The sequence below is a fragment of the Girardinichthys multiradiatus genome, chromosome 4 (genome assembly GCF_021462225.1).
Source record: "Girardinichthys multiradiatus isolate DD_20200921_A chromosome 4, DD_fGirMul_XY1, whole genome shotgun sequence".
Lineage (NCBI taxonomy): Eukaryota > Metazoa > Chordata > Actinopteri > Cyprinodontiformes > Goodeidae > Girardinichthys > Girardinichthys multiradiatus.
The window spans coordinates 19,881,694-19,908,437 of NC_061797.1; the positions used below are offsets into that span (position 1 = coordinate 19,881,694).

General features: G+C 36.1%; 1 protein-coding gene across 6 annotated transcripts in view; it reads left to right on the plus strand.

The window, feature by feature from the left end:
- The window catches only part of LOC124866815 (protocadherin-9), a 256,850-nt gene that overhangs the window by 60,816 nt on the left and 169,290 nt on the right, over positions 1–26,744 (plus strand). For 4 of the 6 annotated variants that reach the window (XM_047362778.1, XM_047362773.1, XM_047362776.1 and 1 more), the window contains one exon: positions 13,511–13,612. The exons of the other annotated variants lie outside the window; for them this stretch is intronic. In XM_047362778.1, the coding sequence (XP_047218734.1) occupies positions 13,511–13,612 (102 nt within the window). The remainder of the gene's footprint in view (positions 1–13,510; positions 13,613–26,744) is intronic. 6 annotated transcript variants of the gene reach the window in all.

The window sequence follows — 26,744 nt, forward strand, 5'->3', positions numbered from 1 at the left end:
ACATTATGATCTTAAACAGCAGCTTTAACTTCAATCCTGTAATAAATATCATGATTCCTGAACCTGGCACCCTATCCATGATGATACTCTGCTCAATCTACAGCACTGCTGACCCATTAAATCAGTTTCATTTGTCTCTGAGCAGTTCCAGATCCTTAAAATCCAACTGCCATTCCTAAGCTATAAAACAAGGTGACACTGACAGAAAACACTGAGCTGGCCGACTTGAGCTTTTCTCCGAGTTACATCAGCCTAGGGAGATAATCTGGACCATTAATGTTGTTGACACACTTGACTTTACTCTAATTCCCTGCCATTAGGGATTGACTAGAGAAGATAACATCTGATGTCTTTGTGTTATTAATTGTGGATTATCTTAGGTGGTCATACTGTTGACTCATTTGAATTCTCTGTAATGTTATTTCTCATATCTTAGTGTTTTATCATTGGCTGGTTTTGGCCTGTAGCTTTCTGCAGATTCTTTCAGGTTCAACATTGATTTACATATTCATAAGGAGAAGGTTCATTGTAATGAAGCTCACAGATGCTCCTTTGATAAAAGAAAATGTTTTAATTATGGTAAACTAGGTATTTTTGACATTTAAACCTATGAAAATAAATAACGAGATGTGTATCTGTAATGTATAAAAACATTCCTTCAGTTTGAACCTTTAATAGTTTAAAGAAGCTTCATAGCCAAGAAAATGCTTCATATCAAATGCAAGTAGTACTTTGCATAATCTTATTCACTTTCATTATTTAAATGTAACTATGATAAAACTCTTTCTTATTACATTGATGTACTGTATATTGCAACATAGTTTGGGCTGTGTAGTAGTTATAAAGTTATAGGGTCATTTGATTTAAATACCACTTGATGTAATAAAAACCTGTAAAGTTGAACTATTCTAAGTCTACATAGTTAAATCAAGTTGCAATATTTCAAAGTAATGTTTAATTCAAAATTTACTCTTCACCATTGATAAATGTGTAAGACCATTCATCATTACTTGACATAACTAATGTTGACAAATGAGGATTACTCTCTAGAGATTCATCTTGCTGTCCTTCTGTTTGTTACCTTGCCATCTACAGTGGCTCTCAGTTAAGATGCAATGATTTTTGTTTAAATACTTTTTTCCACATATGATGACAACTCTGTCTTGCAGCCCTATTAAGGCCAGCTGAATGGAGACTGCAGGAGATTGGTCTCATACACAGAACACAATGAACATATTCCTGCAACTCCTTTAGTTATGTTGTTTTGTAACATTTCTTATCAGTTTCAGTCTTGCCTTTTCATCAGTCTTGTCTTTTTTGGAGAAATGGCTTTTTTTTGTTGTAATGTCACCTTTATTACATATTTTTCCAATTACTATTGACTGCCTTCAGTGTGTGGTGTATATAAAATGCTGTAGAATGTTTTTGTACCCTTCTACTAAATAATAACTTTAAAAGTGTATACTTTTGATCATCTACAACTTTGCTGCAAACTATTGATTCAGCTAAAATATGCTAATGAGTAGATGTCAAGAAACAAGGACATCCAAGCTTTATCTCAGATTGACCAGATTTACTTCAAATGATGGCAGGTTTTAGGCTAGCAGGATACTGCAACCAGGGTATTGCAGCTTTTTTCTTTAAATATGTTTTCTCAGTAATGAATGTATGTAACCATATATGTGCAGAAAGTTTTAAAATAGTTTACTGAAGCTTATTTTTTACATAAATAAACCTAGCAGTGTTACAGGGGTGCATACACCCACTGCATGTTGGCTTATAAAAGTAGGCTTCAGGTGGATCTAGATATGAAGAAAGTTACCACGTTTTGCAAAACATTAAGTCTTCTTGTCATGTTTGAGAAGCGTGTGTGGTGTTTTGGATTCACCCGTGTTTTGTGTAGTTTGTTTATTGGGATGAAGAGTGAAAAATTCACAGTGTTCTACTGAATCAAGATGGGGTACAATATATTTGTGGTGACATCATCATTTTGTTTTATTTTTTAATTTTTACTTAATGATCCAGAGATGAAGACTCAAAGCTCTGCACACATTCTATCACTGCCTCCAATTAGTCAAATAATTGTCAGCTAAATTATTCAGAAAGCAGGTCAAAGTATTATATGTACGCTGGAGTCATTCTGATCATTTAGTATTCTGAGATGGGTTTATTCTTCATCAGTGCATGCAGAGCATCTGCATGGTGTAGTAATATCAATATTAGGTAACTGCTGCAATATTTGAGTAGCTCTTGTGTAAATTCTGCAACAGGAACACCCACATACATGCAGCTTTAATGCCAGAGTTGTAATGACTCAGGCTGCTAAAATTTTAATATGTCCAAAAAACTCTGGGACAGATTGAGTTTGGTGGTGATCAAATTGTTGTGCAACAGTGTCAAATGCAGAGGAAGGCTATGCTGGAGTGTTATTTGAAACACTATTGTGCATTGAAAACATACCTTTGGTATTGAAAGACAAGACAGATACACAATGTGATTGGGGTATGACTCACCAACAAAGCAAAAAGAATCACGAGAGAAGTGAAAAACAAAAGGCACATATTTTTTTGCATTTAAGATCAAACTCTAAATATAAAACATCATGCTTTGATACAAACAAATTATGGAGACAGAAAGAAAGGATGGTAAGAGTGTAACATCTGAAAGCACAGCAGCAAGCATACTATCCATCTATACATATGGGTATGCTTTTCTCCGACTGTCTTTCTGGAGTCGTAGCCATACTTTGCAAAATAACAAAATAACACACATGCACACACACTTTCACACACTCATAGGGTGAAAACAATATCAGACGTGATGTCGTGGCTCATAAATATTGACTCGCTGCTTTCATTGCTGAGTATGAACTGAAACGGCTTTGCCCTGCTATTCAATAGATCCCCTCTAACTCATTCACTCACCTTTGAAAAAATAGGGATGTATATCAGAGAAAGTCATTTACCGTAAAATGCCAACATTAATGACCCTAAAAATATAAAAATTTCCCAAGTTCAGTCAGGAAATTGTCTTTATGAGAGAGCGTTGACTTCTGGGTTCCTCCATTCTTAACTCCATTGTAGGAGCTGAATTTGTAAGGAAAGTCTATGTCACATCTGTCCAACATAAAGTGCAAGTTGGTATAGTGCTGACAAACAAGGGTGCACTTCACTCTGTCAGCTGTAATACTTTTTTTATTTAAACATAAACATTTTTAGAAAGAATTGACTGTGCTGACAGAAACAAATCCATGACTTTTTTTTAAACCAGCTGTTGAAATTTTAATTCACTATCAGTGTCTGATGGTTAGACTTTTGTCTGAACCACAATAAATCTCTCACTCAGCAACCAGCTGTGGCTACTAGTGTCTGATAAGAGAAGCCACAGAATACAGCATGTGCTTTCAATATCAAAGTTTTTTCTGGCTTTTTTTTATTGTGACACAATTTGATAGAAGTGCTCTAAATAGAGAGCAGACGAGAACTTTAACAGAAGAAAATATTTTGCAGGAAAGTCAGATATGAGTACAAAATGTCATAGAAAAGCAAATTGACCTCGCCTACACCAACATTTATTTGAAGCTAAAGCATAAGAAGAGCCTTGAAACACCTTTGGACTTTGATTTGATTTTAAGGGTTATGTACAGGGTTTAAAAAGAAAGCATTGTATCATTAAAAAAAACATTTCCAAAGTCTATTTCTTAGTCTGTGAAACCAGGACATTACCACAAACCACATAACAGAACCCTGGTCTGTGGAACCTGGTCTACCACAGAAAACATGTCATTGACACTTTTCAGTGTAGAAATGTTTAGGGCAGTACAAAACACATTTCTGAAGTTGACATAAGGAAGCAAAGACTTCAGTGGTAGTGAAAGTGCAGTGTCAGTTATTCACCCAATATATGGGTAGGGTTGCCACAAATAACATGTTTTGTGTTTGAAAGTTAACTCAAACCACAGAGAGGTCACTAGCAGAATGTTAAAAACAGTCATTTTAAGCAATTGAAAAGTATCTTTTTTTTGTGGTGGGGTTGTGTAGTAGTGTTTGGTTTTCACTCCAACAAGATGAAAAATGAGATACTGACACTCTATCCTATTGTGGACCTACAGCAGATCCATTGCTGTGTTTCTGTGCAACATAGATTGTATTTGTACTCTCTTTTTCTAGACTACTGAGCCATTTATTTAGGTTAGATAATGTACATGTAAGCAAACCAGAAAAAAAAAAAAATCATACAAAGTGAGCAATTTAAAAGTGTCTTTATTTATTTACTGAGTTAGATTTCCAACAGCTGATTTTAGGTTTCCTTTAATATTTTATAAGGCAATATTGGGCTATGTTTGCACAAGTCTGTTGATGATAAATGTTTGCAATTTCTGAACCCTGAAGCCCCCAAAGGCCATCTGGTCCATCACGTTTAACCCCCTTAACTTCTGTGGGAATAATACACGGAAACTGCTTTCAGTTATTACCACCCAACCCACAGAAGCTGCCTTACAGACACTAGGATCGAGCAAAAAAGTATGTTTTTTATGTGAATTTGTAATGTAAATTCATATCTGTTTGATCCAGCAAATAAGTAGAGTTGCTTTATTTTTTTGTGCTACTTCTCTTTTGTTGTTGTTCTTTATCTCCAAGTCATTATGTCATGAAAAGGCCCAAAACTCACATATAACTTTATAATAAATTTATATATAAATAGAAATTCACATATAAATTTAATTGCATTTTTTTTCCTGATGTTATATATTACATTGTTTTCCCGCTTAATGTGATTCTGATCAACATTTGGCCATCTGAGTCTTAATAAGTTTGACTAATTATGACCATTAATCAAACCTGGTTGAGAGTAGTTTTCGGAGTCACATATCTATGTTTTCAAGGGAAACTTTGGTTAGCAACGATGGTACAAACTGATGCGAGGTGGTTAGGAAACATCCAGTGGCACAAAAAAAATAAATTGGTACAAAAAAGGCCAAATCTGGAATAGCACAAAATGACAAAAGAGTAAAAAGAACTGACACACCTTTGAAGTTGGTATTTTTTCAAATTCTTCTCTTATTATCTAATCTGTTAATCTGTTTATAAATTCCTTATTGTAATTTTGTCCAGTTACTGAGTAAACTGCATGCCTTTTACATTTATTTTTGGGTTCCCTGTTTTACATTGTTAGAAAACTTTTTGATTTTCACCTATGCTTGCTCAAATACATACCGTATACAGTTTTTACAAAATCTTCTACCAATGTATATAGCATCAATAGTTTTTAGCTGTAAACAGCTGGTCTAAAAAACAAGGATTTAAAAAACAGATCTTTATCAGTTTTGTGCAAAGAAACGACTTAGCTTATTGGTTGATTAAAAATATACTGCTCCTCCTTACTTACACCTGGCTGTGCCATACTTGGACTCTTGCTCTCTTGCTTGCATTGCTAAAAATTTCCAGGAGTTGGCACTGAAAAAGAGAAGTTGTCGTTCGACTTATCCTCACACTGTGAGGCTTTACAGGATTCAGTCTGGTAAGCCTGTATTTTCCAAGATCATAAAAATCTTCATCATGATTGTAGTAATGTAACACGCTCAGAGCATAGAGGTTACAGAATATCAGTCTGTTACTCCTACCGAATGACATACAGTTATCTTCTTATTTTAATTCATACAAAGACATTTGATTTAGGCAACTTTAAATTTCAGCAAGTATTCTGACCTTCTTAAATTTAATTAGCTGGAGTAATGTGGGTCCAAAAATAGGTCCTCTGTGGGTTAGCCAAAACGAAGAAACCTTTGTTGATTTATATGAAACGTTTTACTGCAACAGCTACTTTATTTCACTTAGATTTTGTGAAGAAGATACGTTGTTCTAAATTGAGCAGCCAACTTTTCAGTAGATTGTGCAATAAAAACTACGTCAGACGGACATAGATACACTTCAAAAAAGAAAAAAGGTTGATTGTGTAGGAATGGATACAGGGCTGTAAAAGACAGCTGGATTTTTTCACTCTGACAGCAACTCATGGTTCTCTCCAGTATTTGAATTATATTAGCTGACTGTGAAATTTTCAAGCAACAAACAAAAGAGAGGGCATTAAGGAATGGACAGGATTTTATTTAAAAATATATTCATATTCTCTTAACCTAATGTGAGAATCAGTTCTATGTTGTGTTGTGAGGCATGTAAGTTATCTGTCAACATATATGATGCAAGAGACTTTTATATTTCAAGTGTATTTTTAAACTGCCTGGCAATTACAAAAAAACACCACAAAGTTCACAAATCCAGTTCTGAATGAGACCAACAAAAGCACAAGTTATTTGAATAGTTTATAATGGAAGGATAAAAGTTAAAAACATAACTGTAGCTAACACATTGTTTAAATAAGTATGTGCTGATCTCTTTGAAAGAATTTGCAAAAGCTGTTGTCTGCAAAAAAAATCAAGGTCAGAGAAGTACACAACACCATGACCACAAGAAACCCATATGATCTCAAAGCAAAGTGCTGTTCTGCAACAACTTTCTTCTCTTTGTGTACACAGCTCCTGTGGGAGTAGTCTTCGAATAACGCTGTTTTGAGGCCAAAACCAAAGACAGAACCCCAGTGAGTTGAAGTCCTATACCTGAGAGATAAAAGGTGTGCTTACGGAACAGATACAGGGCTGAGGAGAAACACAAGAAAAAAAAATAAAAATGCTTTTTTTCTTTCAGAACTTGAATGCCATGTATATATTCAGTTTGTTAGTGAAACAGGGTTGTTAGGCAGTCGAGATATTGGTTCAGTCAGATTACAAACATTACCATTGCATCTTATTTAATCAGATAAGGTGACCTCCCTAGCACCTTAATCTCCATTCAGCATTGTGAAATGAGATAATTCTAAGTAATGAGGGATAATTTTTTTGTTAATGGATTCACTGTGTTCTGTTGTTGACCTGCAACATTCTGCCTTCTCTAGTCCCCATGCTGCAAATTCATAACATCAGCTTATTACAATTCTGCCATGAATACAGCTGAATTCTTTTAAGCTATTAGCGGCTGTTGAGAATGGTTTGGACTGGCCTCAGCATTGACTGCAATGATAAGGACATGGTGCCACAGAGAATCAATGCTTCTCTGTGGCTCAAGCTTTAAACAGCAGGACTCTTTCAGTTTAGTACTGGACTGTCATCCTCTTTAACCACTTAATTGATCAATGTTTTATTTATCTTGTCACAAGACTTTAGCCTAAGTTGTTTTCCATTTGTGCACAAAGCACCTTCATTGAATGGCCATGCTAACAATCTATGGTAATACATGTACCTTTTCTCCATTTTGAACATAATTGTCCTGGGATTTTAAATATAGCAAGGACATGTTTAAACTTGTGCAATTAATTAACATATCAAGTCTAATGTCTACATAAACTTTTTTGAAGCACACACATCTACGGTTGTTGGACCACTTATAAGGAACGATTCCCTTTTTATGTTACAAAGCAGCAGAAAGTCTGGAAAGGCAGAGGAGTGTGATGAATTTTCCCTTTGTTGTTCCTAAAGAAAGTAGGGGTGCATCATGCTTATCTTCTTTACTCTGCAACTATGCGAAGATGTCTTTGTAATTGGGTGATATTTTTTACCACAGTACTTGCTGTGTTCTTTTCCATTACATTTCTGTCATAAAATACCCCCCCTCATTGTCGTCAACTTAAATGGAATGTCAATACTTAGCGCGTCGAATGGGGAGCGTGGAAATGGGCTTAATATGGGAACCCGTAAACATAAAGTTTAATGCCGCCACCAAAGGACAGACCAGTCACTGAAAAGCTTTGCAAATCAAAGAATTATAATCACAGATTTTCTGGCCTAGCCATCTCAACATCTTAATATAAACAACTTTGTATTCCTCTCCTGTACATATTTATATTATAATCACCACAAATCTACAGTAGTCTTTTCCCTTTTTTTTTTCACTCCAACTTTCCCCTCTCTAACCCATATTCTACATTTCCACTTCTACTTCTTTTTTATTATGTTGTTTAGTAATTAGGTTTACATAAAGAATAAACAAAAATGTGAAAAACAAAAGACAAATCCTTGCAGCTAAGTCTCATTGTTTTGTATGAAGTAACAATTGCATTGTGAAATAAGAGACAACGCTGCTCAGCTGATCTCATTTTGATGTCCAGAGGGAAATTCCACACATAAGGCCACTTCACAGGCTTGTTTTTATTGCCAGAGCTCTGTAAGTAAACCAACTGCTATGAAGAAAAAAGCCACACAAACACTGGGTGATTATGGCTGTAAGATATTAACCGATGGTGAGCAATTTCCAAGGGCAATGATGCAGTGATTGATTATACTGTGGTGCTAATGTTTGTACCACTTATGTGAGCAGAGGAGTATCAGATCAATATAAAACTTTCTTTTTCATTGTTTTAGGCAACAATTCATTTCATTTGGCATGTTTTCTGCCTTTAAAGTTTATATAACACCTTTTAATTTATCTTTGAAAATATGATCAGGCACAAAAAAAAAACTAAGAAATGATTGAAGAACTGCTTGGATAAGTCATCTGAAAAGCACCCCCCATGAGTCTTGCCACCAGTCACAAGATAAACATCATGTTCGCCCCTTAGCAGTACACACACGCATGCAACACTTGTTGAGAAATGAATGTTGTCTTGTGATGTCAAGGAAGAGTGCATACAGTGGTATCTCTAAGGTAATTAAACAGAATTAAAGGTCTGTTGTGACTGAGAAGGCTTGCCAGGGATAGACTGATCGTAAAGCTAATTAAAGTGTGTTTTATCCCCTGAATGATAGTCATCTCCTCTGCCCACGGTTTCCAGAGAAGTTCAGCTGAGTAGCCTTATAGGTCCAGGAAGACTTTAAGCCGTTGTTATTCTTACCTTGACTTGTCATTAAAGTTAATTTTATTCAAGTTTCCCCAACGTAGAAACACATTCTTTTTATTTATGGACCCTGCATGGTATTCAGATCCTTTGGTTCTGCTTTTGCTTTTTCAGAAAGCACTGAATTCCTTTTAAATAAAACAAATTTACAGCTGCTACAGTGTAGCTCACAAATGCCCTTTATCTTGTAGATGCTTAAATAGAGAGCAAGATGCAAATAAGTATATTAGTTGCTCAAGTGTTTCCTTAACAGTTCATATTTTACTGAATAACTTGACATGAAAGCTTTATAAGATAGTGCCTCAGTCATCTATTACCTTTTAAGTAAGTTTGAAACCATACATACGGGCTTTTGTACAAGAAATGAAACAGCGACACCCGTTCCCTCTCGAAATAAATGGCAAATCAACTAATCTTATTTCAGGAACTCAAAGCATTTTTGCATCTAGACGTAATGAAGATGACTTATTAAAGTTCACTCTAAGCATCAGAATGGGGAAGAAAGGGAATTCATGTGATTTTGAATGTAGAATTGTTGGTGATGCGAAAGGACTGTTCTGAATGTGTCAGAAACTGCTGATTTACTGGAAATGTTCACACTGAGATTACAGTTCTAACAGAATTATCAAAACTGGGCAAAAACAGATTGAACAAAGCCTGGTGCACTAAACATCTGTTTCATTTCCAACATTCATATGTTACAATCGAAATTTGTCATAAAGTATGAATCTGTTTTCCTTGTAACAATGGTTCTGGCTGGTAGTGGTGGTTTAATGGTGTGGTATTCATTTTCTTGATATAGTTTGGACATCTTAGCACCTACTGAACATCATTTAGGTACCGCAGCCAATCTGAACATTGTTTTTGGCCATGTCAACACACTATGACCAATCCTTAAGGCATACCTCTAGCAGTGTAATGCACAATGTCACAAAGCTAAAGTCATCTCAGACCGGTCTTTTGAACATCACAATGAGTTCACTGTACTCCAATGGTCTCCACAATCATCAGACTGTGATGTTGACAAATCTGTAGCAACTGTGTGATGCTATCATGTCAATATGGAACAAATTATCTGAGAAATGTGTACAACATCTTGTTTACTCTATGCTAAAAAGACTTACAACAGTTCTTAAAACATCCAACCTGAGGAGTCATAGAGGCATCCGAATCAGACGATTGAACCACCTCCCTTAGAAAGATCTACTTTGAGCTTTACTTCGAGCTGATAAACCTATAGTGAAGCTCATTTCTTTGGACTATGAATGAGGGTTAAATTTGAGATGAACCGGTATATCAGCTCAGCTCTTTATTCACCACAATAGACCCGAGCAGTGGCGGTAATACTCCAGACGATGCCTCAATCTGTCTATTTATTTCTGGCTTCATCCTACCATCACTTGTGTACAAAAAGCTAAGATACTTAAGCTCCTGAGATAGTGGTATAGAATGACTCATGACCTGGAGGGAGCAGTCCACCTTTATTTTGGTTGAGAGGCATATCTTCTGACTCAGGGAAGCTGGTTCCTATCGCCAGGTGCTTTCAGACTGCTCCCCTGCATTCTGAAGGTCATGACCTGAAGGTTTAAACAGAACCACATCCTCTGCTAAACGTTTAGAGATGAGAACACGTTTTTAAACCAGAAACCCTCCTATTCATGTCTATGTCTTAAGATTATCTCAAGTCTCTAATTTAAATTATTTAATTTTGTCATTCTTTGCTAATACACAAAAAAGTTACTAAATAAACTGATCTGCCATAATATAACCAGTGACAAGTAATTCAAAAAATACATTCTACCTTTCAGGTGTAGAATGCATTCTGAATGTTTTTAAACATATTACTTTTATTATTCCTATTTTCCTATACCATATGGTAACTGTGTCACTCCTCAGCAGAACTGTGGGTGCAATAAAACCTGCAGAAGAGCAGCTGAAAGAAGAGGCGTGAGGTGTTCACCAGAACTTCCAACTCCCCTGATGGCAATCTAATGGCATCCATTTGAAACAAATGGACCCCATGCCCCATGCTATTGCTAACACTCTGTTACCAATTACCAAAACACAGCCCCACAAAGCTTTGGATAGTCAGGAACTACTCTTAAGGACTATGCAGCAACATTTGCTAAATAATGATTGTTGCATTTAACTCAAAACAAGTTCAGTTTCTTGTAGTAGAGCAGCAAAGTAGATGGCAGTTTCACACACACCAGGTAGAAATCTATTATTCATCTAAGATTCCATAATCATTTAGTTGTATGACAGAACACTACTGACAAAATTACACAGAATCATTTACCTCAAGCTGTTGTAACAGAATGATGCTGTGCTAGTTTAATTTTAATCCCTAAATTTAAAAACACTGTAAATTACTTGAGAACTTCCAGTGGTAGCCATTTAGTAACAAGAAACGTCTCCCCATTGCCATACTCTATTCATTAAATTTAAACTAAATCAGTCATGTTCAGGCTGTCATTAACACCACTGATTTTAACATGTCCCATACTTAAATGAACTCTTAATCCTTTGTTGCAACATTTTGATGAATAACAGTCCAGTTTATGCTAAGGTAGGGGAAAGTGCTGTTCACCTCATGCAGTTGCAGGACACTCAGGAAATCTCAATAAAACTGTTTTATTCATGCTGCTTATATTTGTTGTCAGTGTTGACAGGTGTAACGTGTAATGCTGTCAGCTCCAACCAGGGAAATTACCACAGTCACTCTGACAATGTGAAGCGAAAATTGATCAATTATAATGTTTCCAACTCTCACTTCCTTCTCTCTGTCAGTTATCATACTAGTGATAAATGGCTAGATACTAATAAATAACCCCACATTTTGGGAAGTTTATGGAACAGCACTTCCATTAATTAGAATGACAGACACTTGAAATCATATAATAAGCCAACACATAATGAGATAGAGGTACTGAGTGCTTCTCGGTTGCATTTTACCCATTTCCCTGGTATTTCAATAACTGGAAGAATTGTTAAGGGAAACTGTGGTGAGAAACATGTCTCGTTAAAATTGCGTGAGTACATTTTAGAAAGGCTGATTTCTAACCCTACTAATACAGTAAATTTAGCACAGGTCTTTGGACAGCATTCTATTGTGTTTTTCCAATGGTTTGGATGGTCCCTCTGTTACTATATGATGTGAACCTGCAAGTTATAAACATTTAAAACACCGACCAATTTATCCACCACCTGTTCATGTGGCTCACGATAATGATGTAACCCAATGTAATTTACTATTATTACCCTGGTGCTATAATTGACTATGTCTTTAGACATGCATTCAGTGTTTAAGTGCAGTTTTCTATAGCTTTTCTAATATATTATCTGGCTGATGGTTGAGGCTCATTAAAGTTATTCAAATTTTGCAGTTGAGATTTCTCCTTCAGAACTCACTCACTACTCATTAACAATGCTTACAAATTTAGCATGTATTTTATTCACATAATTTATATATTTTGTTTTCGTTTTCATTGTATAAAAAAGAAATAATTCCTTCAATAAATGCAATGTAATAATGATATTCCAGCCTTGGATTAAAAATAATCAATTTCAATATGTATCACGTTAACATATCTGAGGAGACAACTCTCAAGAGATAACATTTTTGTTTTTAATTAGAGTACCAATTACCAAATATCGTACACCATGTAATTCATCACATCATTAAAAATATCTGTTTTTATATAGGAATGTTGTTTGTTTATTTCACAGCTGTGTATCTGTGTCTGATTTTGGAAGCAGTTTCATTCCAAGGACCACAGACTGCCCAATAGACTCGTGTCATTCAACAAGACTCAGCCTAGCGCATACGTTACCTGTTTTGCTTTGCTAAAAGAGACTGTTAGCAGTTAAAAAACTGGTAGCTGAGCTATAAGCAAAAAAATAAAAATAATAAATCCAAGCCGGTTCGTACTTTTTTGAAAAAATAACGTCTGAAATTATTTAGGCTGACAATATGGTTTTTGCTGATAAGAGACACAATTTTACAGTAGTGCTTCTTAGATAACCCATTTTTTCCTCTCTCCATGGCTCTGCTCTGTGTTGTTGCTGGTCATCTGGAAGTCAGTTAAAGACAGTGATTTATGCCTGGGGCTTTATGCAGCATAGCCTCATTACACACAACCATTTTGAGAATCAGCAGATAATTACAGTATATATCATAGAGCACATGGGGCCCAGCAGAATCAGTCCATTCCAATGGCCTGTCACTTAGGACAGAGGACCTCAGGAACGGGCAACTACATTCTAACCTCATTTTCTTTTCCTTTAATAGAAATTATTGGTGAAACTTTATGTAAATTCTTTGAATAAGCATCTTAAACAAATATATTGCTGTCAATAAAATATTTTATATATTGAGAACAAGAGTGTAAAACCAAGTTTATCAAAAGAGAAGACATTAAGTTTGGTAAAAAAAAAAAGCATCATTGTTGTCAATTAATTTTGGCTAATTTATTTTTAAAAATTAGTATTTATTTTCTGTACACGTGTGTTAATGGAAACAAAACTACAGTATATATATATATATATATATATATATATATATATATATATTTATATATATATATCACATTCTAACAGAACCTTTTTTTTTATTTCCATAAAGGGAACATTAACTCGTGCCCGAACTGAACTGAACCCTGAATATCTGGACCTTCGTCCTCGAGCAGAGCTGAATCCTGAATATTGGACCCCTTGCACCCCTTTAGTGAGTACTGATGGTACCATTTTTGCCCAGAACAATCATTAGAGTTTCACCCAATACAAATCATTTCATATCATAAAACCCAAATTATTTTAAAGACCATTATCACCTTAGCATTCCATGCAAAAGGCAAATATGGTTCTCTCATTCTTTCCTCCATTCTTGCTTGGAACACTAGAGTAACAGACATAACAGAATGGACATTTTTTTCAAGTTTTTCATCCTTTTTCTCTTTACAAATCTAAGAATGTTTTGTAACAGTGACATATTGTACTCAAAACATCATTAAATTCCGGGGTAATGTAATGCTAATATTCGTGCCATTTTTTCTTGAGTAATAAGTATTTGTCTCATTACCTCCATGCTTGGAAAACACAGTGCTTGATAGTCATCAGGGGGTTAGAGAAGGTTTGCTTGTGTCGCTTTGCACTGTTGAATCTTAATGATGTCGGTTTTTCTCAGCTACAGTTTATCAACAAGGGCTGAGGGGGGGTTTGGACTCTTACCATAATCTGCCTCCATTGCTCACTGCAGTGCCAAGTTTATTTTTGCTTGTTTATGTTGTGGGGATATTTCTGTGAATCCCATTTCTGGCATTGTGCGTCACAGATAGTGGCAGTTGCTTGCAATTATTTCTGTTACAGCAGAGGTTTTAAAAATTTCACCACACACCAAGTGTAATTTACTTAACAGCATTTTTTTATTTTATTACACAGTTCAATACGCAATGCAAAAAAGCTTAATTGTTTTTCATACCATCAAACAGATGTTGATCTAAAGTAATTTTTATTCAACTGGGACGCTCTGTTTTTTTCTGAGAGGAAACAAGACAAGCACCTTTTAAAAAAATATATAAAAGGAATGTAAAAAGAGCATTTATTTGGATTTTAATATATAATTTATATGTTATTTAATTTTATTTTATTTAAAAAAATGCATGTTTTCTCAGTTTTCATTGGAAAAATCTTTAATGGCATCATAGTAATCAAAGCCCTCTCATAGCTGCTGACCAGCTTTTTACATGTTTCCGCTGGTTTTTGATGATTTACCTTTGGAGATTGTGAGCTATAGAATTTAGAGGTCAAAGGGCTCCTTGTCATAATATTTATCTATAGCTCCTTCCAAAGATTCTCTGTCGGTTTGCAACTTGGACCTCTGGCTTAGCCACTCCAAAACGTTAATATTACTCCCAGTCAAATGTAACATGTTGGGAAAATTAAAAGATTACTTAAAAGTAAGTAAAGCCGAGATAATCAATACATTTCTAGCTTAACTGTAACTTGTAGATTAAATGTACTTTTACAGTGTGGAAGCATCTTTCAAGAAAGAAGTAGTAAAATCTGGCCACATTTTCATTTTATTTTCTTAAACAGAAAATTAAAACAATTTTGAGTATAGCAAGGTGATCATTGTAATTTCTCATGTCACCTTTGTTTCTACAAAGTCGGAACATTCTGTAACAACCAACACTGGTTTATTTTCCTAATTTAGGAATAAATGGCATGTATGGGAGAAAGGTAAAAAAAACAAAAAAACAAAAAAAACCTTTATACACATACATTACAGTTATCTAATCTTTTTTGCTTAGCTAACACCTTTAATTCTTCATGTACACATGGATACATTTACAGAAATGCATATTTTAATAGAGACCGTTCCAAATCTGTATTAAACCTACAGCAATTTATGACTGTTGTGACTATAAATCTGAGGGGCTATGAATCTGAGAATATTATTTAATATTTAATTTTAATATTTTATCAAATAATATTTTGGTCTGTTAAGGGTTATCCTGTGAGTACCAGCCCAGTAAGGCGATGGTATTAGGACAAATAGAAAGGTGTGAGAGGAGCTCTGACATTATTGAACAGCAAAACTCTGCACACACATGGAATGAATTCACACAATTTCTTAAAATACAAGAATGTATTAACAGAAATAAGTCAACTCAAAGTCAAACATATTTCAATCAACAAACTCTTCACTATGCTAAAACAATCCAACTAACTACCAAGCAGAATTACAGAATAACGAAGACTAATGGGCTATGTACAATATAAACAAGTTGATTAAAGATGATTGAAAATCATGACCAAAAGAGTGATGCAACATTACCATGTAATGTTATTTATGTTTGAGAACCAAGGATTATCTTGAAGAATCTGGAAGTGAAGTTAAGTTAGTCTTGGAACTAACTTAGGCAATAATCAGCAAACCTTTAGACAACCATTCACAATGCAAGATCAGATAAAATATTATTTTATTAAAATAATGTTTTAAAGAATGATCTGCTGAATAAAACCAACCTTCTGGATGACTAATTCTCAACAGTGTCTCATTAGCTGCCTTTATTTATTAAAATATTTAAAGAAATATTATTAAGGAAATGATCAAATATTTAAGGAGGTATTTTGGAAAATAACCAAATCTTTCTGGAGAAATGGGCCTAAGTATGCAAGCACGTGGCCTTACCTGTTAGCAGTGAAAGGTAACAAAAGCAGCTGATAGGTTAGCACCAGAATCAAACACACACCTTTAAAATTACCGCCAATAAAAGGGTTAAAATGCATAAGCGCATTATGATCAATCTTCTGTTTAAAATCACCCTTTAAATAAAGTTTGTCTTAACTTTAAAATCACACAAACAGAACACAAAACAGAGCACATGTGCTTCAGATAGCCTGCTAGGACTAAGATAGCAGAGTTTCACACAAACAAAACCAAACTTCATAAAAACGTTCAGATCATTTCATCCTAAATCTTTCTCTGCCAAAACCCTAACCTTGTATGTGAACCGTGCTGAGGAGGAATTGTCCGGGCGAAAACAAAGTTTGAAGAAAGCTCTGTGAACAAAAGGGTTAGCTTCAGCTAACCTCCGTAGCTGTTTGATGGCGCGGCTCGCTCTTATACGAGCAGTGGCATCATGGGAAGTCCACTGCTACCCCCCTTTCCCCTTCTGAAGTTGTGCTGGAAGTCGGTTAAATGCAATGTATTTTGAAAGTTCCAGAAAAGTTTGTACCAGTTTTCATGTTGAAATCCATGGCTGTGGTCCCAACATGACCTATCATTGTACCTGTTCTGTACAACATTTGCTACTTTTTAAGAGTTTAAAGACATTCTGTAGTACTTCAAAGTATTTTCCAAAATACTCATTAGGAGTTAGTTTACTTTGTTCTGTCGGAAGAAGTGAGTTTTACATAATAAATGTAATGATATAAGGTCTGATATGATTACCACTTCCATCCCGAATTTTAAAGAATTTGACACATTTTATACTTTTTATTCTTTATGAAAACATTTAAACCTTTTTATATCTACATTTCCTAAATATACAGTTGAGAAAACATTTGCATATATTTATTTTTTATGAAGCAGTAATGTTCACAAACATTGAACCCTCAGTTTTCTTTCCATTAAATATTTAATGCTTGCTGTGTCCCCCTGGGTCCACTATCAGCAAGCAGGGAAAAGCTAACGAGGCAATGGTGTAAACACAAAGCAGTCCTTCTTACCCAGATTCCCTTGATGCCATCAGGCACACCACTGCATCACACAGTGATTTTATTGTAGTAGCTGATATCAGCACAGTCAACAGGTCGGAATTTCTTTAGTTGTTGTAAATATTACTAACACTAAACTAACCACTAAAGAAAATGTAGAGTGAAATAAAGCCTCTCGCTGTTGTTCACACATGGACTGTTTTCTACTTCATCTTTTTCTTAAATACAGAAATCACAGAGAACACACAAAGCCTTTTGACCACAGTTTGCATCATCTGCCACACATTCCTACATTCATTTTATATAAAGTAGAATCAATTTTGCTGAATATATAATAAAGCATAACTAAAGAAAACCCCTTATATTCATACTGTTATGCCACAAGCAAAATATCCAGTCTAGCCTAAGACTAACAAACAGATGTCACACACAACTGTTTCAATTGATAGTAGAAATGAAACTTTTGATAATATTTAATATTATGATCATATCATATGTTGTATTTATTTAAATAGAACATCCACTAAGGATTTAAATAAACAAAAACAAGTATTTAATGCCATCGACTTTCAAAAAAGGTTTTAAGAGTAAAACTTCAGTGTTAACAAATAATCTTGTCACTAGAAACAAATCACAACAATTTCTATTAATTATTATTTCAGTAATCCTGGTAAATCTTTCTTTCACCTCCATTATGGTGCATTTTTATTGTTTTATTAACCTGGGACATTTTTCGCACACATTTAACTGCTTAAGGGACCTGTAATATAATAAATAGGACAGTGTATGTTTTGTGTCTCCCTAAAACTTACAGCAACATTATTTGGATGTTGGCCTGATATAATGAACAGCATTTCTCGCAGTTGTCTTTTAAGCTGAATTCAGCAAATATTCCCTTTGGCTTTGTAAGAGCATGGTGGTGTGTGTTTATTGGGCCTCACTGGACCAAAAAGACTTACAGCCAAACATACACGTGCACATTCACATAAATGCATGTTCTCTCACACGGGCCCTTTTCTTTTAGCCCAAGAGGAATTGATGACTCTCATTATCGCCTCAAAGCAAGATGGCCACGCTGCCCCTGCTCAGCAGCCTATTAAGTTACCAGACAGCTTTATTGTATTGGTGTTCGATAATTTTCTTTCCTCTGTCATTCCGAGTGCATCAGGGAGTTGTTGCATGTGGAGGAGTGGTTGTGAGAGAGGGCAGGAGCTAACGTGAAAAGGCACAGCTGGTGGAAATTATCCCATCCTATATGTGAATCCTTGGGCTGATTGTTTAGCAGTTCTTGGCTACAGAGACACCTTTCTTCATGAATGGTTTATTCCAAATTGAGTGGAGAAGAATTGGTTTGTTGTGCTTATTGTGAACACTTGTCACGACACGCAATAAACTAACTGCATCCGAACAGTAGTCCTTCCTTGCAGCAGGGAAAATACATTAATGAACTGGGATAATCACCTCATGGACTGCATATGCCACACTGATTTATTAGAGGTTTTTCAGTTTGTGGTCCCTGTACTCTTCAGGATCAATGCATTTACTGCCACCTATATGCATAATGTCTAGATAACTGGAATTTTATTTAATATTTATTTTAAAGTGAATACAAAATAACTTATTTCCAAGTGAGGAGAAACAAGCCATTAACTGTAATTAACAAGAATGGAGATTCAAGAAAGAAGCAAAAGATAATCTTTAAATATTATTGAAACTATATGTTTGATTACTTTCAGCACTATGCAAATGCTCTGTCTGTATAGATGAGATTCACTCTCCTTAGCATGGTTTATGCTTAAACCGGTTCCAATGACAAGGCCATTTGTTAATTCAGACAATAATTATTTGACAACAAAGGCAATTTACAGACTGCACACAAAATTGTGTTTTCACCCCCAGATGGCAGACACCGACTAAGGAACTAGGAAAACACAACAACAAAAACAAGATGGTAAACTCAAAGCTCCTTGACGCAGTAGAAAATTGTACATTTTACAACCTTGATCCCAATACAGACATACTATATAAAACAGGAACTTGATGGAACAGGACTCAATGTTTAACAAAATGTTCTCCATGTCTTCACTTTTAGACCCACATTGGATATCCTTTTAGATACAGCCTGTTACAGAGCAAGGCACGTAACAGCATAAGCAAGCTTTTGCAACAATAATTAAGAGTTAACAGCTCCAGGACGGATGTAAACTTCAGAATAATATGTTACCTTTAAAGTGTAAAGAACCTTTGATTTATACTGAGCTAAGACTCAAGAAATGATGCAGCTGTCAAAAACAATACTTGGATGGGCCTCCATATAGAAGCTGGATATGAACTAACTTTGGACACAGTTACAAGGTTTGTACAATGCCTAAATGTATTCGTTTGAAATTTACTTATTGACCAGACTGGAAAATCACATTAGCAAACTGCTATACATGCTTGGTGCTTTTAATGCTGAGAAGTTTTAGATTTTTCAAATACACTCGACTGAAAATCCTGTTGGCTATGAACTGATATTAGAGAGGATAATTTAGGAGCTTTGGAAATGGAATATCCAATAATACTGCAGGAACACCACTTTGGAAGATTCAATTATAAAATCACAGTAAATGGGCTGTATCTCTTTGTAGCATATATATCCATAAAGTTTTCATACAATCAGTTGATACCTTTTCCACTGATCTACGTTTTCTCCAAACAAACACTTAAGAATTATCATATAATAGTTTAAAGTTAGTTACATTTAATATGTTCAGTTAACCATTTATATATGTGTGTGTAGTCAGAAAATGCTTGAGAAAAACATCAATAGTTTAAGACAAAAAGGCTTTTGCATTTTGAAACATTTGCAATGTTCAGTTCACATGGAAAAGCCAGATTGTTTTCTGCAAATTTCTATGTTTGGCCTGTATATGGACCAACAGACAAGATGGAATATTATCAGTGATTTATACTTTGTGTTTTCCCAACATATTTGGGTTTTAGATATATTTGCTTTGCAATATCACAAAATTAACAGTTGTAAAAAGCAGCATTGAAATCCTTATATGCAGCTTTCTGCCTAAAAGCCCCGAATCTAGCATTCGTGTTAATGTTACTTAGACAGTAAGGCCCACCTTACCATTGTTGCGGGCCAAGAACAAGCGTGCCATGGCAACAGCACTCTGCGACAGCTACAGCCTCCTTCAGAAAGACAAGGTCCACAAAAAAGGAGTGTGGAAAAACAATGGAGACACAATGGAGCTCACAGAGTGTCAAAAATCTCTAGATTGCTGTAGATTGCCTGATATTATTCGTTTGACACTGCAATAAATAAACTGAAATTGATAAAAACACATCCTATCACAAGACTATTTATTTCTTTATTTAATGTGAAAGTTATAAATACTTTCTGTCATTTTAAACCTCAAAGAATAAAAACTATTCTAGAGCTCCATATAGTTGATTGTTGCACCAAAATCAACAGACTGTTTTTTGTAACACTTTGGATAACCTTCTGTGATTCATGTAGAATAAAATCTGCATTCTTGACTGCAGTAGTATTGGCACAGAACTGTTATTTGCAACAACAAAGGTTTTTTTTTTTTTCCAGGGTTTAAAAATGCTCTGTATCTACAGCAACTGTTGACAGAGAAACTTTAGAATGAGATAAACTGCGATCCTAGGAGAGGTGCGGTTGTCATTGTAAGCCTTTGCCTGAGACCAAATCTCAATCAGGTACAGCAGGGAAATGTGCTGCAGAGTGGAAATATATGATAAAAACAGACAGAGGAAGGGAGACCAAGGGCAATATTACTTCATATGAAACGGATTCTGTTCTAAAATACATAATGTTATTACTTCTATACGTTATTATGCTTTACTAAGTCTTTTTGCAACCCAAACACCTATGCCCAAATCATAATTGCACTTAAGTTATATTATGTTACACTATCTTTTTTCTTGTTCAGGTAAATCTGGCACAAAAACAACAAACCCTTTTCTTTCTTTTCTCATTTGTACTTCACTTGTTTTACCCTGCTTGATACTTTCTCTTTACACACATTCTAAGCAATCAATGACATTTCAGCTACTTGATGAAACTAGTAGTGAGGTCAAGAATAATGGTAAAAGCCTTGATTAAACTGTAGTGGCTTTGTATGACACACTACTCTCTGTTCGTACCATTTGACTTTCTATGAAGGTCAGATTGGCCATTAGCTAGATCAGCCTAACACTGCTTGCCCCACCTCTCTACTCCAATTCTTCTCACCCCCCACCCCCCCTTCACTTCTCCACCCCTCTCCACGCTCTGGAGAGAGATGCGATGGAGCTAAATTTATCTTCACAGCAACCAAAGCTAAGATGTTAAAAGAGAACCCCTGCCAGCTTGGCAACTGGCTGCTGATTGTGATCAACTTCACCTTTGCAAGGCGTCTGTCAAAATAACATGGGCCCATTTCTCCTCCAACCTTCTCTCTATCCTTATTCCTTTTTATCCCCAGCATGATCCTCCCATCCCCTGTTTTATTAACAACAGAGCTGGTGGTTTGGGATAACTGGTCACTCCTCCAGGCGTTGAAAGGCAAGGACTCTCTATTATCCTAGCTAGATGGATGGGTTGAAATAATGCCTGCAAGTAGTAGAGACTGCCAAATTCTCTAGTCTTAAAACCCCTTTGTCTCTGACAAGAAGGAACATTAGTGAGAAGGCCAGGTACTTTGATACAAATTTAACTCTGTGAATAAGGGAAAAAATGTGGTCAGAAAAGTGCATACTCTTTGAAAGCTTCAGAAGTCCTGAAACTGCATAATTCGTTTTGCTGTCTGTATAAAAAATGCTTAAAAAAATTGACTTTCTGTCAGCAGCTATTGCAGATATCCCACAGTCCTACTGACGGTGAACTTTTTGTGAGGACGACAGGATACCTTAGTTATATAACAAAAGTTTGCATGCATTTTTAATATTGTGTACAGTCTTTAAGCCACATTGCAGATTGACCTACCGTAAATTCCGGACTACAGAGCGTACCTGATTAAAAGCTGCCTGCTCTAATGTTTAGAAAGAAAACCAATTTTGTACGTACAGGCCGCATCGGATGTTAAGCCGCAGGTGTCCCACGGTGTAATATGATTTACACAGAAAGATATTACACGTAAGGAATTTTTAACTTAATCTGTATGGTAATATAAACAAATGCATATTGCAAATGCTTTTTTCGAACAGCGGCTAACACGGCTACCTTTAAATACACGTACGTTATCAGTAACACACAAATTTTGTTGCTAAAGCTTTTTTACTGAACAGTGCTGAACAACATTCCAATATCTCCTAACCGATATACACTGCAGCCTACCAGGTCAAAAGTCATTGATCGCCTTCTTCATCTTCTTCCTGCGCACTGAAACCATCAAAGTCCTGTTGTTCAGTGTCTGAATTGAACAGCCTCAGGATCTCGTCACTTACTTGAGCCTCTTCGTTGACGCTCTCACTTGAGCGCACCCGGTCCCCTTAATCACGCAGCAGTCCAGCCTTTCGAAACCCGTTGGTGATTTTCCATGTTGATGAGGGTGAATATAAATGTCTGGTTTACAATACGGGTTATTGAATTGTGAAAGTGCTCTTGATTTTTCGCAAAAGTTCATTGGACCTCTTTGAACTACTCATCAATTTGATTGGTCTACTGTTACCAGGCAAAATGTTTTTGGTGGCATGAAAAAAAGCATTCTAATTTTGAATTATTTAGCCTCTGTGCAACTGGTTCCTGTCATAAATCCTAATTTACATGAATAAAATCCTCTTTCTTTCTTTCTTTCTTTCTTTCTTTCTTTCTTTCTTTCATTATTTATTGCAAAGATATTGGGGGAAGAAACTAGAACGGCTTGCTTAACAACGTTTGCAGAATGATTGGCTTAGTAGGTGGTAACGGTACTGAAAGCCAAAACTCTATCAATTGTTTTTTTTTTTTATTTCATTACCCAGTGGTAATATTGGAAAATAATGCTCCCTGTTTTTCTGAGTACACAACTGATAGCCAGAAGGTTGTCTGCAGTGTGTGGGTTCTCTTTACACCAGACAGTCATGACATGATGAAGTGCGTGCATGAATCAAAGTATTTTTTTAAAGAAGAGTAGTGTGGGTTAGTATTTGTAAGCCTGTATTTTAGGACCTCCATTTTTGTCCTTTAAAAAAACACCAAAGTTGGTCAGTATTTTAGAATATGAAGTGTGAATCTGCAGTCCTGAAAAGTTACACATTGTATTCTTTCGGAACAAAACAAAACAGGTACTGTTTTAACTGTAAACTATTTCCCTTGTCCCTGCATAAACCATAAAACAGTACAGCTGGCTCTAAACTTTGGTCTCAAGAATCACCAAAGTCACTGTAACATCGCTGTGTGTGCATAATCTGCTATGAAAAGTATACTGAATACATAAAGTGAACTTTTTTTCGTTGCGCTCATCCATTTATAAATAGAGGTGGCAAACATGTCAGTCAGTGTAAAAAGGTAGAATTTGAATTCCTCTTTTTGGAGTAATAGCCAAGGTTGCCCAGGTTTACTATTTGTCTATTACTGAACCTAAACAATTTTACCATTCATCTCAATGATTTTTGAATACAATTGGGTTTCTAAATAATTTAAACCATATAACCAGCTCAGTGTAAAGACTTTGTGTCAAACTAGAAACTTCTGAATAAAAGTGATGGCCTTCTTATAAAATAGTTGTTCAACCATATACCAGACTAAATAGGGAGAGACAAAAATTAGCCACTGTACTCTCTTGCTACACATTTTGAAAAGAAATGTACACACTAACATTTGTGCTTGAGTACAAGTTTACTCTTCCTGAGTCAGTCTTTTCACGAAGCGCAAGATTAGAAAAAATGTCCATCTGCTATCTCAATGTAGAGTGGGAAGTTTATCTCTGCCTCAAGGACTTCATTTTACACTGCATGCTTATTTTCTATATATATATATTTTTTGATTGAATTAATAGCTATTTGTTGCAGTTCCTCTGTTGCGGTTTTCTTGTTTATAAGGTTAAGTGTTAAGTCATTTGCTATTCCTGGCATTCTCATACATATCTTAGGTTTGGTCATGGCCTGTCCCTTTAGAATGATAATCCTGGTGGTGAACACCAAAATCACACCTTCATGCTCATTATTCTCAGAGGATGTTTAAGGGAGAGAAATCTGGGCCAAACAAAGTTTGGAAAGACATAGCCCAAACTGAGAAAATGCTGATTAGGACTGATACATGTGGTAAAATACACAACCAAGTACAAAAGACTTGAACTTTAAACATCAAAACCTCATCACAATATTGTTCATCGGCATTTCCAGAGGACACAATGCCAGAGGAAAACAATAATCTAGTATTTGCTTACTATTCATTTAACACTGTAGTATGCAGAATCCGAGCACCAAATAAATCAAGTCACAGATCATTTTTCTTGACATGTTAAAAATTCTGCTACATGAGCATGAACTCTCCCACTTCATGTATACACAAGTGCATCAGTGCTACAGCATCAACCTAAATGTTGCTGCAAGGACCCATTAATATTATTACTTGATCTCAGGCTATCTTATACAAATGTTTTACTGGGCTTGGCCTTCCACATGCCTACTGAGGATGAACCTACTTTTTGTTTCATTTGGCTAATAATTGTTTGACTAGTTGGGGCACTAACAGACAACTGAAATGTTATTCCCAGATAGTAAGTGGATCCTTAAGTATGATTTAAAAAAATAAGAAGACACTGACATCATGGCAAAAGTGACGTACCCCATCCAGATGTGGCAAAACACTGTGAACTGCACATACACATACACACGCACACTACAGAACTGGAGTGCATCATAAGCGAAACACACACAATAAAGATGTGACAGGACTTGATGTTCACAAAAATCTCCTTTAATTCCTCATGTTTGGGCACATATAATGTGTTTTTCAATACGCCAGCATACATGCCAAAATAGAAAATGGTGTGACAGCATCTCAAAATATAATCGTGAAAAAATAATGACATGTGATTAAAACTCATGTTATGCTTTCTGTTCTTTATGACTGTACTATCACTCTTAAGAACAAAAAGAGAAAAAGAGACTTTGAAGGAGACATTGCCCCTCAATGAATAATTTTCAGTTTTTTGATCTAGTCCTATTTTCCGAACTTATTATAATTATTTTAGCAATAAGTAGCTGTCCCTGACACTTATAACCATATGGACTTTTGTCAGTGTACGTTTTATTTTACTGATTGGTACCATAGTGGTAAACCGGAGATGTAAAAGTAAGAAATGGTTAATTACTCTCTTGCAAAATGTACATGTTGACCTTAGTTTGAACCATTTTTCCTCTCAGTATCTACCTGCAATAGGAAAACCATTGCATTGCAGCAAAGTGCCTACCTCACAGGAACAGTAGAAAAAAAACAATATGTTACACACAATAGGGTGTTGTCTGCTTCTTACACAATTACACAATTCTTACAGAATTTACTTTTGGCAAGCCTTTGCTAGCCTTTTAGGGTCTGGTTACATCAATTTTGTAGATAAAATGTTTTTCATACCACATAGAGTAGATGGATGCCTACGTGTGCCAGGGCAGCTTTGCTCTACAAAAGGGACTTGCTCTACTAGGCCTGTATCCTATTTGCATGATTAATTCTATTAATTCCAATTAAATCCAGCATCGAAGGAGCCAAACCACATTGATGTTATAGTAACCTGTGTTTGTATGACTTTTAACCACTTATTGTGTGTTTATGTTGAGTGGGTGTATGTGTATGAGCATATTGCACCATGGCATTGAACCCCAAGACACAGCCACACCGCCACCACCAGCCATGCAAGCTAAGCCCAGGAACCAGACCACCCCGGCCCACCCCTCCCCAGAGCCCTCAACATGCCTGGCAGGCACCAGCTCACCTCACCTCAGCAGTTGGAACCGGGGGGCAGTCCCTGAAAGGTCTAAAGGGAGCGATGCCAACCAGAGCCCAGGAAAGCCCCCACGGCCCTCAACCAACCCAACACACATCTGGGAGCCATCAGGCAGGGGTCCACCACCCTGGGACGTGGCCCGAGCACCCAGATAAACAACACCCATCCAAGGGGAGGCAGCCTTGCATTACATAAGAGGTGAAGGATGGGGCAAAAATGTAGCAGGTGCTCCCCCCTTGCCCACAAGGCCCATCATCCAACACCCTAAGACCCTACTGTCGTTTTTTGTTGCATAGGTGAGGGAGGAGGGGATGGGTAGCAAGGCACCAGCATAAATCCCCCCATGCGGGCAAGCTCCCCAACTGTCCCCGTCTTGTCCCACCAGTGCCCACAGCAGTCCAGCACCTATTGAGGCAAGAAACCCCCGAGAGATTTCCAAAGACACCATGAGAGAGCCCCCCGCAGAGTGGCTTGGGGCCTGCTAAAGTGCATTATATTTAAACTCCTTTTATTCTTCCAAATGCTTAGAACTGCAGAAAGGATGTGGCATCTATTTGTTTCCAAATCTACTTTTGTGATTTCACCAGGAAGGCACATTGAGGGGCAGATTGAAATGATATACTCTTTGCATGTTGAATGGTCTTCAAATGCTTTTTAGCCACAAGCCATAGACAGCGCCAGAGAAAATCTAGATGTTTGTGAGGTAAA